The following is a 17872-nucleotide window of genomic DNA, read 5'->3' as shown; positions in this document are numbered from 1 at the left end:
TATAATGAGAAATAATACTAAAAGGGGGGTTGAAACCACTCGAACTTTTTTTAATCTTAGAAATAATAGGAAACTAGTGCAGATATTTCACTGATAATCATGACATCAACAAACTAGACAATAATGCAATTTCATATTACTGACCGATTCCAGATTTAAACTGCTAAACAAGTACAATTCCTTGATATTTATACTTTTAGAAATTATAATTGAGATAAGTGAATTGACTTATTTGAGCCATTTCTAGTTTACCAAAAGGTATATCCTAACGGAGAAAATGCTTACCAAGTTATTATTATTTGGACAACTAATGAAAGTCAGTAAGCAATGTAGAACACACTCTGTTTAGTAGAGCAATAGTGAGAAAATCAACGTTCCACAAGTAACATGAAATTCACTAGTATAGCTTCCTTAAAAGTGAAATACTACTGTTGATTAAAATTATGAATGTTTGATTTGAATGAAGTCAGTTCAAAACAATTTCACTAAAAAAAATGCTCTATACTATATTTTAAGTTTATTGATATTATAGTAACAAATTATGTCGAAAAGACAGTTATGGGTGTGAGTTCGAACCATATCTGCACATGCATGAACTTGAAATTTCGGAGATTAATTTTATGGAATTCATGCAATAAGTAAGGCCAACAGATCGACAGAAGCATTCATTTCAATCTATCAATGATTAACTCGAAATGATCTATTCTTTGAAATGTCTTAAACAACCTCGTCAAAAGTATATCATGTAATCCAGACTATAACTAAACACTTCAGAAGATAAAACTTCATATTGCCTGTGATTTTAACAATCATGCTTCTTTAACAATACTATTTGTTCATGCAACAGATAACATATATTTATTTTTGTGTCATACTAACGATTTCACATGATAACTAATTCCTTATTCCTATTATGTTTAAATTTAGTCATGTCTGCTTGGTGATTGTCTTATCAGCATAACGTACGACTTCATTGTTTGTTTTCGATGAAGTTTTGTTCTCTGAGCTGTATGATTTGGTCGTGGAGCTTTCATCGTTCTTCTGAACGATATCATCAGCACGAACTTCAGGTAGAAGTCAAAATCATCCACCTGAGTTACAAATCTTCTCAACTATCTCATTAATGGTATTATTTACTTTATAAATACGTTCATGAATAGTAAAGAACTTGTGACATTTTTGGTGACTTGTTCTAAAATCAAGAAATAGACAAGACACTTGAATTTTTAATGATCAATAAATTTTATTACCATATTTTGAGAACTGTAATGTGTGAAATATATGAAGGACGCTTTTAATCCTTCGTATAGACTATAACTCTGTTTTCAGTTGTCTTCTATTAGATACACAATCACTCATCAATCAGTATCGGTTTGACCTATAAGAAGTATTTTGCCAGCAATGGAAGTTCTTAAAAAAAACTGGTCCTCAAAGCCAGTGGAGTTCAGAAAAGGATAAAAATATATCATGTTTTTACGATATAATGTGTCGTGACTTGTGCCTGATTAATATATGACGTGGTAAAATCACCAATCCATAATAATTGTACGATTTTAGCACTGTGTCGAACCAATGACGTATTGACAGGTAAGAGCAGCTTAGTGTCCTCATTGGTCCTTTTACTGCCTAGCCCTGCCTGTTAAGTCTAGAATGTCAGTAACAACTCCCATCATATGGATCATATATTTCAAACATACCTAGTTTATATACAAGCCAACCAGACCACATCATACCACAAATAAAAAATAACGAGTGTACAAGATTAAGCCAAAGAGTGACTGTGATAGTGAGAAAGAGTAATTAATAAACTAGGTAAAACTTAAGGATAGCAAATCGTGAATAGTCCATAAATCAAAATAAAGCTTATGATAAGAGGAATATAAATAAGCATAATCTAGTTACCCAATAATTATACAATGAAAATACATGTATAATATTAGTCCATTAACAGCTCTCAAAAGTTACCTATAATTTAACCTCCGCTAGGATATAACATAGTAATAAGAATAAAAATAAATAATGCGATATTATTATCATCGACTAATCACCAGACAATACAATACACAACATACAATTATTTATAATTAAGATCATCTTCATTCAATTTCGTATTCACTATTTTTTGAATGGAAATGAACTCAAATCTGATTCGCAATTTTGGCAGCCCACTTGGTGGCTAATCAGAATGAAGCGGGAATCATCATCTCAACCATCTTTGCAAGCAACGGCCGTCGGCTTGTCTAGGTCTGTTATCCCACTGGCTTTTTCGTGTCGCTGCAAAATTTAGTCTTTCAGTGTGCTGAAATTCTGTAATTCATATGGTCCTCTAAATTTTGGCGTTAACATTTTTGAATCAGTTACGTTTTCTCCTCTTGCTACTACTACTACTACTCAAATCAGTATATTCTTCCAGGCGTGTTTATATGCTCATATGATAAAATATTAATCCGTTTTGTTTTGAGTATTATTTTGTAGATATCGAAAACAGAGTTAGCGTCTTTTAGCTAGAATAAATGTTGCTGCCACGTGGGATTTTCTATCTGCATGTTCGTTCCTGTCATTTATGATGTTATCAAGAGCAATGAAAGAAAACGATCTCCGGTCTAGTTTCTTCAGTATTATGGACAACCCTATCCCATCAACGAGTCAAACTAACACTGAATATCCAGTCTGTAAGGACACCAGTGTTTTCGAAAGGGTCATGAGACCCGGGCACCTGACAACCTGGGACCAAGTCAGAGATGCTAACGATCTATCACGGAAGGTTTGTTATTGAAAATATACCATGTAACATTATTGGATGACTTGAACGCATCACGACGTGCATGAAAGCAAACTGAACATTGGAAAGCCAGAGATCAGCTACCAGAACGTAGTGTATATCTGTTGTTCTGGCCATAAAAGGAAGCCGGAGGGTCATGGTCAGAGTGAATAACTGTTATTATACAAACTTATGTATAGATCAAAGTTTACTGGTTGCAAAGCCATGTTTCGTTTGAGGTATGATCTCAATCGGTATATAATAGCTTCATCTAAGATGATCCACAACCATTATTGTGATGAGAAGTAACTGACATATGATGCGTGGTACATGAAATTAAATGTTGATCAGTTGCTAGTTGTTATACGGATGACAAAAACTGGGAGTCACCCTGAGCAGATTGTTAAATATGTCGAAGACAATTCTGGAGAGACCATTACCGTTCATTATGTCAATAATTTGAAATCTATGGTTTTCCAGGCTGTGAGTTTCAGTTATGTGCTTTCAACCTTACGTAGTGAAAAAGTACTTGTATGCTATGGTGGGGATGCTAACCAAGTGAGGAGAATTCAGTACTATGAGCAAATTGAAATGTATACATGTTTTCCTGAAGCAATTTGCCTCGGTTCGACATGCAACACTAACAGAATGTAAGTGAAAGTGAGATGGTAAAGATTTGTAGCTCAGGTAGACTTCTACCTGGAGTTTGTGCTGATGATGTCGTTCAGAAGAACAATGAAAGCTCTACGACTAAACCATTCAGCTCAGAGAACAAAACTTCATCGAAAAGTAAGTGAAAGTGTTCTGCCTATCGAATGTTTTTAGTTATGAACCCTTTCAGTTGGTTTCTACAGATAACTGTGGGTGCGGAACCCCGATTATGTTTGCCTGAACGAAGGAAGATATGGTGTGGATCATAAATCATGTTAAGTTTATCGAAGTGTCCAAGTCACCCAACTGAGATACGTGCAAAATCGAAGTTCACAAAACAACGGGTTGTCTAAAATAGCGGTTCTTTATTTAATATACAAAATTGAGTTACAAACCTCAACTTGTGAGGTATCTGCAGTGCTTAACGCGTCCTTTTATATGAAATAAAAAGAGCTTCCTGCAACAGTAACAAAAAATAATCACAACATACGATAGTGCAAAAGACAGCTGATAGTTGTGTCTAAACTTGGTAACAATTTACCAACAAGCAAAATCAGAACCAAGAAAAAACTATATGGAAACCGTTGCGTTTAAAAAAATGCACAAAACTGTGGATAACTGCTACAGCAATCGAGACATAGTAATTATAATGATAAATACAATATATGTTATAAGTATATGTAAATATTTCGGGATATTACACGACAAACTTGTGTTACAACGTAAGCGCAGAAATTGCTAAGAATACAACAATTTACTGGATATTATTAAGTAGTATAAAACAATACGCGAGAGTCAAAGTGAAGTGAATAAGGATAGGGATGATAAAACAGACAACAACTAATCATAACGAACACTAGTAATACGAAAATATTTTTAATGGATTGTGCAATATCCGTCATATTTACAGTGGAAACAACTCACCGTACAGCCCACATAGTTTTATGTTCATTTCACGTGTGCAGAGCCATGTGTAGAAAGACCCATCTACGTATCCTACGCACACTAATTATGCATTGAATGTGATAAAAGCTTGCCACTATTCACGAACAAGTTGACATAAGTACTGCTTTGATATAGGATTACGGGTCTTTCTACACATGGCTCTACACATGTGAAATGAACATAAAACTATGTGGGCTGTACGGTGAGTTGTTTCCACTGTATATATGACGGATGCCCCACAATCCATTAAAAATATTTCCGTATTACTAGTGTTCGTCATGAATTTAGATCCAGTATAGAATGATTGAATTGGCCTAGTAAATACCAGGCAAAAAGTGACCAGCAGTCTACCTTCCGAGCATGTTTAATAATCGCCAACATCGCACTCTAGAAGACAAATTTGTCAATCAGTCATTGGCAACGAACAAGAAAAACTATATACAACGCCAAGTTTTGAGGGCCAAACAATCAAAGTAAACAGCGGCAACACACCTATAGGCAACAGCCAACCAAATTCTAGGTCAACAGGACAAGTAGGGAGAAAATTGTAGAGAAATTCTAATAATATTTCTCACTGAAGTTTATATTAACAATAAAAGCTTTATGATTAAACCATCCAGCTCAGGTAACAAAGCAATCAGAATTCTCATTCTGACCTACAAATACTTCCATTAGGCTTAATTGTTCACTCTAAAAAAAGCATAAATGTAAACAAAAAATCCACGCTTCAATTGTCGTCTGAATGTAGTGAATCCACGAACATTATCGTGCATTAGATATCAGACCAAAACGATAAACTTACTGAATTACCTTGTCTGCTATTCTTTTAGGCTTAAAATCAGCCGTGTATAATAAGTAATTAAGTATTTAGAAAACATAGATGAATGTATGGTGGGAACTGACTAATGGGATCAGTCAGATATAGTCTACTTTAGTTCTATGATTATTTTAAGATCATCTATCACAAGTAGCTAAATAAATTGTAAAAGTTTATATGGTTTGTCAAAAAGGTCACACTATGCAGCGTAAAAGTCAAACTTGAAGCACAAATAATTTTATATCCTATTTCGTAAAAAGCTTTTATTCTCAATTTACAAGGAGCTGGAAATAAAGAAAGTATAAGTAATGATGCAAAATAATTTGTCACTTAGTCAAATATTTGGAAAAAGGTAACGCGAAATCGCAATTTTAATGTTTAAAAAAAGTAACCAGTTTACTATAGATGTTTACACAAAAGTAAAAACTAATTTTTCAACTATTCATAAATCACATTCATAAGGAAATATAATCCGAAGTAAGCACAAAATATTAACAATGGTGGCATTTTTCACTTTTCTTCAATCTACATCATGAACCACAAACAAAATTAGGTTGGTTTGACTAACTAGAAGGTTTGCGCTGCTGAAAACCACAGTTTGACTAAAAAAGGAAAGGTCAAACAATTGAGAATTAATTCAGTTTAAATAACACAAGAATGGTTGATTTTCTGGACAGTGGAGATTAAATCAATATTAAATAAAATTCATAGAAATTACAAACGTACAGAAAATTTCCTTATCTCATTATAACGTCCTAATGATGATCAATGTTTGTAAATCAACCTAGTCAAACTGAGAACCTTTACGAACTACACAAAATAACTATGAAACTAGACACCCGAACACGTCAAATCCGGGAATATTCGAGAAGTGATATCATGTATGTAATCACAGTTAATTAGAAATAACTCCGATGTAAGACGGTCGCTAAGGTTGTCGTGTTAGCCATAAACGATAAGCAATATGAGCATATGAGCATTAAGTTATTAAATATGATCTAAATATTCCAGCATACACGCAATCATTTGACTATATATATAGACTGATCTGCAAGGAGTACGCCAGTTTTTGATCTGGTTATAGGTATGTTGATCATTTCCACACACATCATCGAATGTCAGAACACAACCACTTTTATTGCAGATTAACAGTTAGCTTCTTGATATCAGGGGCACCTTCTATTTGCAAGACAGGACTATGCTTTATGATTATTTGTTGAAGGGTGTGCCTGAGAATATCATAAAACCCCTGTAAACAAACACTTCATGGAAAACGATAGCATATAACTACACTCTTAATCGTCTCATTTCAGCAGTGGGATTAAGTAGGACTGGTAAATCCCACCAATCCCCATAAACTTTGTAATTGATATTCTGGAAAGTTCCGAAGTACGTAGCCATAGATCTCAAACCTGTGATTTGTGTTTCGGTACAGTGACGGTAATTTTACCAGTGCCACCATCTTGAAACTTTGACGTCGATGGCTTGAGAATGTGTAAAGAATATCATCACAGGAGCTTCTACTTCGTGCATTATTCAATAACCCCTGAATTGATCGGAAAAAAAGAGGAGGTGGTCAGTTTATGACATGGCTATGTTGTATGGAAAGTAGATGTATGGGACATCGAGAATCTCTAATCGAGGTTCTAAATATGGTTCGACACAATTCTTGAAACACTATTCGACATGGCTCAAAATAGAAGCCAATGGCAATCCTGCTGCAGTGTTTCTGCATAATCCAAAAAAATGTGATGAATTTTCTAAACTGCGAGTCTTTGTTGGTCGTATTTTTACAGAATTATGTCTTCTTCTATATACTATTCTAGTTCACCTATTTTGTGTTCTGCCTCACTCCCTTTTGAGTGGTTCATGAAATTCCGGCATCTTTATACCCAATTTTAGGTGAATTAAATAAATCAGTCATCTAACTTATTACTAAACGTACAGATCAACAACTATATATATATATATATATATATATATATATATATATATATATATATATAATAGTTTAGTATCTTGTATAGAGCTGAAACCCATAAGACTTGAAAAACCGTATACCCATCTCATTTAAGACTTCCAAAAAAAATACAGGAGAGAAGCATTTTCCATACTCTATCCCCGGATCATTTGTGGATACTTTCTAGAATACCAGGTCTATGGTGTCAAGCTCATACCCAAGTAGTAGATAAGAAAGAAACAGTTAAAAAAGATTAAACGAAGTCATCAAGCCGATCAAACAAATAACAGCATAGTATTATGATTTATTATTGTAGTCGTGTTATGATAGTAAACTGTAATATAATAATCCTTCACGACAATCCCGAGACAACTTGAACGCGACCCGATACTGCATAAACAAATAAGGAAACGTACTTGATGAAGATTGGAGAACACCGCACTCCGAAATCTCAAAAAATCATGAACAGAATACTAAGTACGTCACTGGTGAACAAAAACAGAAATGAACCAAAAATGAAGCCTTTGAACTAATTTACTAGTTATTTAAAAGTTTCGTACAACAAACAACTGCTAAAAATCTTGTCCCTGATGTAATTCTGAAACCATTTAACAGGTTAACGGAGCCGTAGTTCAGTGATTAAGGCAACTTAGACACTAAGTCATAGGTCAGAGATCCGTCCAATCTACTTCGACTTGGGCAACCGTGTGGCATAAGCGGACCTCACAATTAGTGTTCCCGGTGAAAAAGTAGAATTAATAGGTACATAACCAACACACCGAGACCTGTTTTAGCCCCTGTACGATATAGTCGGTCTCGATAGAACTTGTCAAAATTCATCGGACTGAGATAAATTTAACCTCATAAAACAAATAAAGATCAGTATACAGATGGAAGGAGATGACGATGTTTAACTATTGATGGCTTACGCTCAATAAATCTAGTACAATTTAGAACATATTCATCTGTCGGGTTTTTGTGAATTTACGGTATGATCTGCAACCTAACTGCTTTAGCCGAAGTATTTAAGGCAGATTTTAGACACGTCAAGTATAGGTTAAAAGTTGAGTGCTTAACATATTGAATTACAACACCACTAACTCCAATTACTGGTCAGACAAAGTCAACGCATTACATCTAAAACAAGAGGACGATGAGAGAGAAAAAAAACAGTGGAATAAACAGCGTATAGTGCGATTAGAGTTATTAAATACGAAATACTGAATAACTGACAACAATGAATCGAAACAAGAAAAAACCTTAGCTCGCCAGTACACTATTTTAAATAAAACTCAGAAGTCGAACTAAGTGGAGTGTCTAATTAGAAAGCGAGATGATAAACAGCTTAAGATGAGAGTATCATACCTACAGTAGCTTTACTAAACATTTGTGAGGGAAGCCGTTTTTCATCTTTATTAAGTTTACTTTTGATGGCTACCAAAAGACAAGAAACAGTAAAAATCGAATTTATAGTTAAACAATTCCACACTAACTCGTTGTTCCTAAAGTACTGCTTCAAAGTGTCACTAAATTTACGACAGTAGGTGATAAATTTTCGTTTTTGATCTTCAAGACATTTCTTTTGTGTTCCTGGTGGTAACGTATCATAAAACGCACCCACAGCAGCTAACAACATCTTTATCGCATCTGCTATTCCTCTAAGTAAATAACTTTTGTTGAACAATTGAATTACTTGATGACTTCTATAAATGCTCTGCGGTCGATAATTTCATCAGGTATGCTACTAAGAATAGTTTTCAGGGTCTTAGCCGTAAGTTCCAACTCCAAAACTCTAGGATTTCTTGACGTCCTTGGATTATCTGAAATTACATGCAATCTAAAAAAACATCAAAGGCAATACCACACTCCTGAAGAGCAGCAATCCGTAAACACGTTTCAGTCACGTCGATTTCACTATCGACTCCCATCCGCTGAAGCAAGCCAATCATGAAATCTTTACTGAAACCAGGATACCGCTTCTCTACCTAATATAGGCACGAATTTGTATCCTAATTCAAACTTACCTTATAGAAAGCTTCCTTTAGTCGCTGAGTTAAAGCGTAATTCTCTTTTTCCATCTTAATAAAATCTATACTTCGTATGATAAAGACATACTTTGGCAAATGTAGGTTCGAAAATAACTTGTTTTGCTCGAGAAGCATTGCCGACTCTGTTAGTAGGAGCCACTGCAGCCGGCCACCTACTTCCAGCCATATTCCTGTAAGGAAGTGCACAAAAGTAAGTGCTGAGTAAGGTACAAAATTCTTTAGAAACCAGTAAATGCTTGAAACAAGTATATCATACCCTAAGGACAAAGATAGAAAGATCCCCACTTAGTATCCCATACAAAAAAATAGATCTAAATTCTCAACCCCTACTGTGTATGGTAAGCCTTAGAATTCCGGAATTGCACGGGTAGTTATCCTCAATACTTTTTTCAAGATGTTCGAGTCAATTAAGCAGGGCCTTGGAGCATGAGAAATCTCCAAGTCTGGATCTCACTACGGCTGTACATACCATGGCAAGCATATTTGTATCCAACTTGATAAATGTTCGTCTTGATGCTCACATGGTTCTCAACCCTTCAGACACAACTGCACGGCAGTATGGTGCGGTTCGAAGATTGCGACCCACTATTACTGCCAGATGGCTATGATACAGGACTAAGGACACTGATGTTTTCCCCATGTTTCGCTATTTACGTATGTGTCCAATGTGAATGTAGAAATATAACTGTATTGATAGGGCATTAACCACAATTTAAATCAGCTTGCCAAACGTCTAGATCGGCCAGAAATCCACAAGCAACGGTACTCTCAGTTACTTTTCGCCACATGTTGACATCAGAGTAAAGTGGCATCAGAGACTTTACAATACGTGGGAATTTATTTACATGGGGTATGAAAAATAAGAGACTTGGAACGGAGCCAGGAGTGTAACGTATTCGATCCTGATTATTTTGTCTAAATTGCTTAGTCCTTTTGGTGACTCATTCTGGCGTAAGTCCACAATGAGTGACCGATTCGGCGACAGTTTCGGGGGCTAGTCCTATATTGACAGGAGGCTCGTGAGTGGAAATAGTCACGAAGTCTTCACTCATGGCTTCTACTCTATCCTAGATTCGCTCTATCAACTAGGATGAACTCTCGTAATTAAACTGGGAATCCATGGGTTCCGTCCTTGTTCTATGATTGATATATAAGGACAGTCGCTTTAACTTCCTAGCTGCAGTTTGTGAAAAGTGATTTTCGTATATTGTTTTTGCACTTTTTCCGGATCGACTTGCAGCGTTCTATTGCATTTACTTTTCCAAGATGTTGCAACGTTTACTTTCTCTTTTCTCAATAGAAGTTGAATGTTCCAGTTTATCCGGGGATGGAACTGCCTATTCTTTACCGGAACTTTCCAGGGGCATAAATGGTTTAACTGCTTAGCTGTATAACTGGCAGAAGTGGCTCCGTGACTTCTACTGGCACTTCTGTGCATATTTTCTCATTTAAGGCCACAGAGCTGATCACTTTTACATCTGCCTTCCATATATTAAGATGGATCGCGGGGTTGGATAACAACAATCAACTTGAATATGACGACCCTAAGATTACTCCTGACTACGCCAGGAGCCCCTCTGGGGCTACCGCCAGCCCCAAGCCCGGATAAAGGAGGGCTGGGCACGGGATTAGCGACCCCATCCCGTAGAAAACTAACTCGCTAAAAAAGGTAACCAGGAAAAATTATTCAGATAATTTAAACTCTGCCCTGAGAGGTCTTCATTTAGAAGAGTTATGACACCTCATGGTGAAAGCTGAGTTCCTTCGGAAGTCACGAGGCCGATGCCCCTTCTGACAACCAGAGCAACCATTTATTTAGGCACATGGAATGTTTGTACAGTGTGAGAGACCGGGAGAGTCTTCCAAATTGCTGCAGAAATGAGGAGATACAACCTAGAGGTACTTGGGATCAGTGAAACACATTGGACGCAAGTTGGACAACAACGACTAGCTTCAAGGGAGCTTCTGTTATACTCCAGCCATGAAGAAGAAAATGCTCCACATACACAAGGAGTTACACTGATGCTGTCTAAACAAGCACAAAAGGCACTTATAGGATGGGAATCTCATGGATCAAGGATCATCAAAGCCTCCTTCAAAACAAAGAAAGAGGGCATGACAATAAACTTCATCCAATGCTATGCGCCTACCAACGACTACAATGAAGACGTTAAAGATCAATTCTACAATAGGCTGCAGTCAATTGTCAAGAAGTGCCCAACAAAGGACTTGACCATTCTGATGGCAGACCTAAACGCCAAGGTCGGAATGGACAACACTGGATATGAAGACATCATGGGACGACACGGACTGGGAGAAAGGAACGAAAATAATGAGAGATTTTCAAACCTATGTGCCTTCAATAAACTGGTCATAGGCGGGACTATATTCCCGTACAAACGCACACACAAAACCATGTGGACATCACCGGATCACACTATACAGAACCAAATCGACCATATTTACGTCAACAAAACGTTCAGGAGGACTATAGAGGACGTGAGAACCAAGAGAGGAGCTGATATAGCATCAGATCATCACTTACTGGTCGCCAAGATGAAATTGAAACTCAAGAAGCACTGGACAATGGGGCGGAAAATATCACAAAAGTTCAATACAACCTTTCTTCAGGATACTAACAAACTCAACAAATTCAAGATAGTCCTCAGCAATAAGTTCCAGGCCTTTTATGATCTACTCAATGGAGAAGAAACTACTGTGGAGAGCAACTGGAAGAGGATCAAAGAGGCAATCACTTCAACATGTCATGAGGTCCTGGGTCACAAGAAGCACCATCACAAGGAATGGATCACTGTTGATACACTGGATAAGATTCAAGGAAAAAGGAACAAGAAGGCAGTAATCAATATCAGTCGAACAAGAGCAGATAAAGCCAAGGCACAAGCTGGATACACAGGAGTAAACAAACAAGTGAAGAGGAGCATCAGAACCGACAAACGTAAATATGTAGAAGATTTAGCAACGACGGCGGAAAAGGCTTCAAGAGAAGGAAACATGAGACAATTGTATGACACAACAAAGAAACTCTCTGGAAATCGCCGCAAAACAGAACGACCAGTGAAAAGCAAGGAAGGCGAGGTAATCACCAACATTGAAGAACAACGAAACAGGTGGGTAGAACACTTCAAAGAACTCTTGAATCGACCAGCTCCACTGAAACCACCGAATATCGAAGCAGCACCCACGGACCTCCCAATCAATGTTGGCCCACCAACAATTGAAGAAATCAGCATGGCCATCAGACAAATCAAAAGCGGCACAGCAGCAGGATCAGACAACATTCCAGCAGAGGCACTGAAAGCAGATGTAGCAGTAACTGCAAGGATATTGCACATTCACTTCAGCAAGATTTGGGATGAAGAACAAGCGCTAACAGACTGGAGAAAAGGATACCTGATCAAGATACCAAAGAAAGGCGACCTCAGAAAGTGTATGAACTACAGGGGCATCTCTCAATACCAGGAAAAGTCTTCAAATCGGTGCTGTTAAACAAAATGAAAGACTCCGTAGACACCCAACGTCGAGGCCAACAGGCCGGATTCCGTAAGGATCAATAGTGTACAGACAAAATCGCAACACTACGGATCATTGTGGAGCAATCAATTGAATGAAATTCATCACTCTACATCAAATTCATTGACTACGAAAAAGCATTTGATAGCGTGGACAGGACAACACTATGGAGGCTTCTATGACATTGCGGCATACCTGAGGAGATGGTCAATATCAGACGGAATTCCTATGATGGATTAAACTACAAAATCGTGCATAGAGGACAAGTGACAAACTCGTTAGAGGTAAAAACCGGTGTCAGGCAAGGTTGCTTACTATCACCCTTTCTCTTTCTCCTGGTGATCGACTGGATCATGAAGACGTCAACATCTGGGGAGAAGCATGGGATACAGTGGACAGCTAGGATGCAGATGGACGATCTAGACTTCGCAAACAATCTGGCTCTTCTATCGCACACACAACAACAAATGCGAGAGAAGACAACTAGTGTAGCAGCAGCCTCAGCAGCAGTAGGTCTCAACATACACAAAGGGAAAAGCAAGATTCTCTGATACAACACAACATGCACCAACTACATCACACTTGACAGAGAAGATTTGGAAGATGTAAAAACCTCTACATATTTAGGCAGCATCATTGATGAACACGGTGGGTCTGATGCAGATGTGAAGGCGCGAATCGGAAAAGCAAGAGCAGCATATTTACAACTGAACAACATCTGGAACTCAAAACAACTGTCAACCAACACCAAGGTCGGAATTTTCAATACAAATGTCAAGACAGATCCACTGTATGGGGCGGAAACCTGGAGAACTACGAAAGTCATCATACAGAAAATACAAGTGTTTATTGACAGCTGTCTACGCAAAATATTTGGGATTCGTTGGCCAAACACTATCAGCAACAACCTACTATAGGAGAGAACAAACCAGAAACCAGTGGAGGAAGAAATCAGGAAGAAGTGCAGGAAGTGAATAGGACACAGATTGGGGAAAGCACCCAACTGCGTCACAAGGCAAGCCCTCACATGGAATCCTCATGGCCGGAGGGGAAGAGGAAGATCAAAGAACACATTACGCCGAGAAATGGAGATAGACATGAGAAAAATGAACAAGAGTTGGATGGAATTAGAAAGGTAGGCCCATGACCAGATGGGTTGGAGAATGCTGGTCGGCGGCCTATGCTCCATTGGGAGTAACAGGCGTAAGTAAAGTAAGTAAGTAATCATTACTTCTCCCTATGAGTGAAGGGTACTTGATTAGAATTATCATTATGAGTGGTGATTAAGTGTAGGATAGATGAGCGCCATGTATGTCATCTGGTGAGATCCATAATGTACTGTAATAAAGAGAGCGAGATTTTGATTTCTAGAAGATTTTAGTCAGACGGCTTTTTGATGAACCTGACTCTAAGCTCACTTTAAAAAGGTTACTGCTTATACTCTTACTACCTCTACCACTACGGGATTTGAATGAACAACTACATCTCTGTGCTAATGTGGTATGGCAACTCGAAATGATGTACGTACGTAAGAAGCTCTACGTTGTTACTGACTGACTTTATAAAAGGTACATTGAAGTCACCTATTATGAATGTACTGCACTGGTTTGACCAGGACTGTAGTTTGTTTGAGTCAGTCAGTCAGCTACAACGTGGGACCAGGCACATATATGCATCGGTCCAGGTTGCCATACCGCATTAGCACAGCAAGATGAACACCAAATTCATAGTAGTTAATTCAATGGTAATAATACATAAAAGAAAGATTGCATATAAGGATGTAGTACAGGAGGAAAGAATTAGTTCGTAGAAAGAAAGATATTAAGTGATTTTAATGTTACTTTAAGGGAAGACATAAAGTGTAAACACCTACGCCATTGTGATCGATTCTAAGTCATGTCAACCACAGTCTCCAATCATTAGTTACGATAGTCACGTGGACCCCGACCAAGTAGTCCGCATCTACCAACATGGCTCAGACTAGAAGTTAGTGTCTCCGAGCACTGATGCCACGTTTTGGTTTGGCCGCCTCTAACTTTCTTCCAACCATCTCCAATACCGGTTAGCATTGCACGTCGTGGTAATTGGTGTTCAGGCATACGTAACACGTGACCCAACCATTTCAGTCGATGAAGATTCATAACCTCATCAAATGATTTACCATCATTCCCTAATATCCTGCGTCTAACCTCACTATTACTTACCCGGTGATCCCAGCAGATGCCAGAAATATTTCTAAGGCATCTGTGGTCAAATACTAATAGCTTACGAGTATCTTCTACTCTTAATGGTCACGTTTCGCAGCCCTAATGTAGAATAGAACAAACTGCTGCGCAGTATACTAGTCCTTTTATTGATAAACGGATATCCCGCCTTCGCCATAGGTGACGTAAGTTGGCAAAAGCCAAACGAGCTTTTCGAATGCGTGCTGAGATTCCATCGGACACCAACCCATTAGGGTTGATCAGACTTCCAAGATAAGTGAAGTTGTCAACGCGTTCCACTACTTCACTCCCTATCCTTAGTTCAGGTGTTGACGCAGACCAGTCCTGAAGCGACAACTTGCATTTAGAGGGAGAGAAGTGCATTCCAAAAATTCTGGCATCGTTGCTCAGTGCTACCAAAAGACTCTGCATTTTATCAACGTCTTCACCAAACAGAACTATGTCATCTGTGTATTCTAAGTCGATAAGTGGACCTCCTGGAAGGGGATCAATACCCGATAATTCAGTCGACGAGAACGTTATTTTCATCAGTAGGTCTATGATGAAGTTAAACGAAAATGGAGACAGTGGACAGCCTTGACGGACACCGCTTGATGTTACAAAAGCAGATGACAGTTCGCCATAAGCTCTGACTCGATTAGTAGTGTTCGAGTAAAGAGCCTATACAAGGTTTATGTACTTCTGAGGTACGCCTTTCAATAACAGACACTGCGACAGAATATCGCGGTTTACAGAGTCAAATGCTGCTTTTAATTCAAAAAAGACCATTATTGTCGGACGCCGATAAGTATGCCTGTGTTCTAGGACCTGACGAATGATGAATATGTGGTCGGTGCAGCCACGACCAGGTCTGGAGCCAGCTTGATTCTCTCGTGTTTGCAGTTCACGAGTCTTAGCTAGGCATCCGATAATTATCGAGACTAGTATTTTAGATACTGTATTAGTTAAACTAATCCCTCTATAGTTATCACAGGATGATTTTGACCCTCTCTTATATATTGGGACGATAAGTGATTGTGACCAGTCAGATGGGATAACGTCCAACTCCCAGATCTTAGCTAATATATTAGTCAACCTAATTGAGAGGAAATAATCTAATATACATTAAGGGCTACGGTAAACTACGACTAGTCTTACTCTTTACATCCAAGCCGGCACTGCACCAACTCAAATGTTCGTGATTTATGTACCACTGTCTTGATATCTCGTATGGTTACAGTGCTCTTTAAGCACTGAATAACTCCACCTCTACAGCTTATTCTGTCGATCCTTTAGAGTGAGAAACTAAATGACTGAATTTTGCTATTATTTACTTCTGACGTTAGCAAATGACAATAAATTCCAAGTTTCCTATGCTCACCGTATTTGTAATCTCCATAAGCGGATATAGTGAGTTCACTGTATTTGTCATGGCATCATTTGTTGCAGTTATCACATCGTATTCCAACCACGACCAGAAAGAAATATACCCGTCTGCCACAATGCCACTTAAGAAGCGGACACAAAACAATTATTTTACAAACCAAAACGATTTTGGAAATCTTGACATTAAAAAGTAATTAGAGATGCAATAAAGGGACCAACACTGAACACCAAGAAACTTATGAACTAGTCACAAAAGGAGTGCGACAAGACTCACATGTGAACCATTTGATCCAGGAAGTGTGAAGCACTATAAATGATTGAAATCAACTCTTCGTTATATGACTCTAAGTAATATGCTCTGATACCTTATTGTACACAAAAGTATGATGAGTTGAACCAACTATGCACATAAAAAACAAACGGCATGCTTGACCACATGACACAAAACCTAGGTGTTTTTGACCTGACAGCTACATGAAGTAGGCAAGTTCTGATGAAAAGTCTACTTGCCAAACGCTGTCTCAACTGATGTTTGTGAGCCTAGGAATATATGTGCATCACATAATTTCGGAACGAAGAAAACTGAAGTTTTCATAGGTGTGATGAACACCTCTATAACAACCAATAAAGACTACTTTGGAAACTGCTATGGACGTAACTTTCGTGTGTATCACCAGCATGGTTGCAAAGCATAATTTTATTTCTAATGACCTGAGTTAAAATCACCTCAAAATTAACGCATTTCTGTTTATTAACATAATCTACTAAAGTTCTGGTCGTAAAAATTTGGGGGTAGAGGGGTTTTAGTCGGCGCAAGTTCGCCATAATGTCAAAAGTTAGCACCAAAACCACCGTTTACTAACCCTGTATCGTTAATATTAATCGCTCCCGCTAAAATGGTTCAAATGGTTCAAATGGTTGTGGACGGAATAGAAGAAGCTTTCGCTTAACAGGCTTCCGTGTCTAGTAGCAGGGGATCACCAAATCCTCCAGGCAGGAACCTAGGTATGTTAACAATAAAAGAGGAAAAGAAATTGGTAAATCATAGTGCGATGCTGTCCTTGGTCCTTAAGAATAGGTCAAGTTGCCTCTTGAAGGACTCCTGAGAAGTCGCTTGGACTAGCTCGGCCGGCAGCGAATTCCAGCTTTTGACAACTCTTAAGGAGTAGAAGTTGTGTCTACATTCCGTCTTGCTATGTTGTGTTTCCAGTTTCTGGGTGTTACCCCTTAGGTTATTGTTCGAACTAAGCTTAAGTAGGTGTTTAAGAGGATGTCCAGAAGTGTTAAGAATACTATAAGCCATTAATAAATCACCTCTAAGACGCCTATATTCTAGTGGGTAAAGGTCTAGTGAACGGAGGCGTTCTTCGTAAGGCTTAGATTTGAGTCCTCGAACTGATTTCGTGGCTCGCCGTTGGATACGCTCCAAAGTGACCTTATCCTTTTGGAGTGAGGGGGGAGTACTATGTTTCCGTACTCTAAATGGGGACGGATGAAACTATTGAAGATTGTGTGGAAAGTTCTTCCGTCAAACTGACCAAAAATGCGCCTCAACGTTACCAGTGC

General features: G+C 38.2%; 1 protein-coding gene across 1 annotated transcript; it reads right to left on the bottom strand.

Moving 5' to 3' along the window:
• Positions 1-241: 241 nt before the first annotated feature.
• On the bottom strand, positions 242-17222 carry PDCD10_3 (Programmed cell death protein 10). The gene is made up of 7 exons (XM_051208892.1): positions 17170-17222; positions 9250-9352; positions 9159-9212; positions 8996-9119; positions 8828-8954; positions 8628-8792; positions 242-5776 (listed from the first exon to the last, which is right to left on the bottom strand). Exons 2-7 carry the CDS (start codon positions 9346-9348, stop codon positions 5695-5697), a joined length of 651 nt encoding a protein of 216 aa, XP_051074299.1. The 5' UTR covers positions 9349-9352; positions 17170-17222; the 3' UTR covers positions 242-5694.
• Positions 17223-17872: the final 650 nt, after the last annotated feature.

The sequence above is a fragment of the Schistosoma haematobium genome, chromosome 1, assembly GCF_000699445.3.
Source record: "Schistosoma haematobium chromosome 1, whole genome shotgun sequence".
In the NCBI taxonomy this organism is placed as follows: domain Eukaryota; kingdom Metazoa; phylum Platyhelminthes; class Trematoda; order Strigeidida; family Schistosomatidae; genus Schistosoma; species Schistosoma haematobium.
Note: the sequence above shows the minus strand (reverse complement) of the source record. Positions and strands in the feature narration are given on the sequence as shown.

Bases quoted from the DNA above. Each gene is read 5' to 3' on its own strand.
- PDCD10_3 (XM_051208892.1), bottom strand. From the start codon at position 9,348: ATGGCTGGAAGTAGGTGGCCGGCTGCAGTGGCTCCTACTAACAGAGTC. The intron at 9,213-9,249 runs GTATGTCTTTAT...GATTTTATTAAG, and splicing joins TCGAACCTACATTTGCCAAA to ATGGAAAAAGAGAATTACGC. The intron at 5,777-8,627 runs GTTAGTGTGGAA...TTCCTTTTTTAG, and splicing joins CAGTACTTTAGGAACAACGA to TCAAACTGTGGTTTTCAGCA.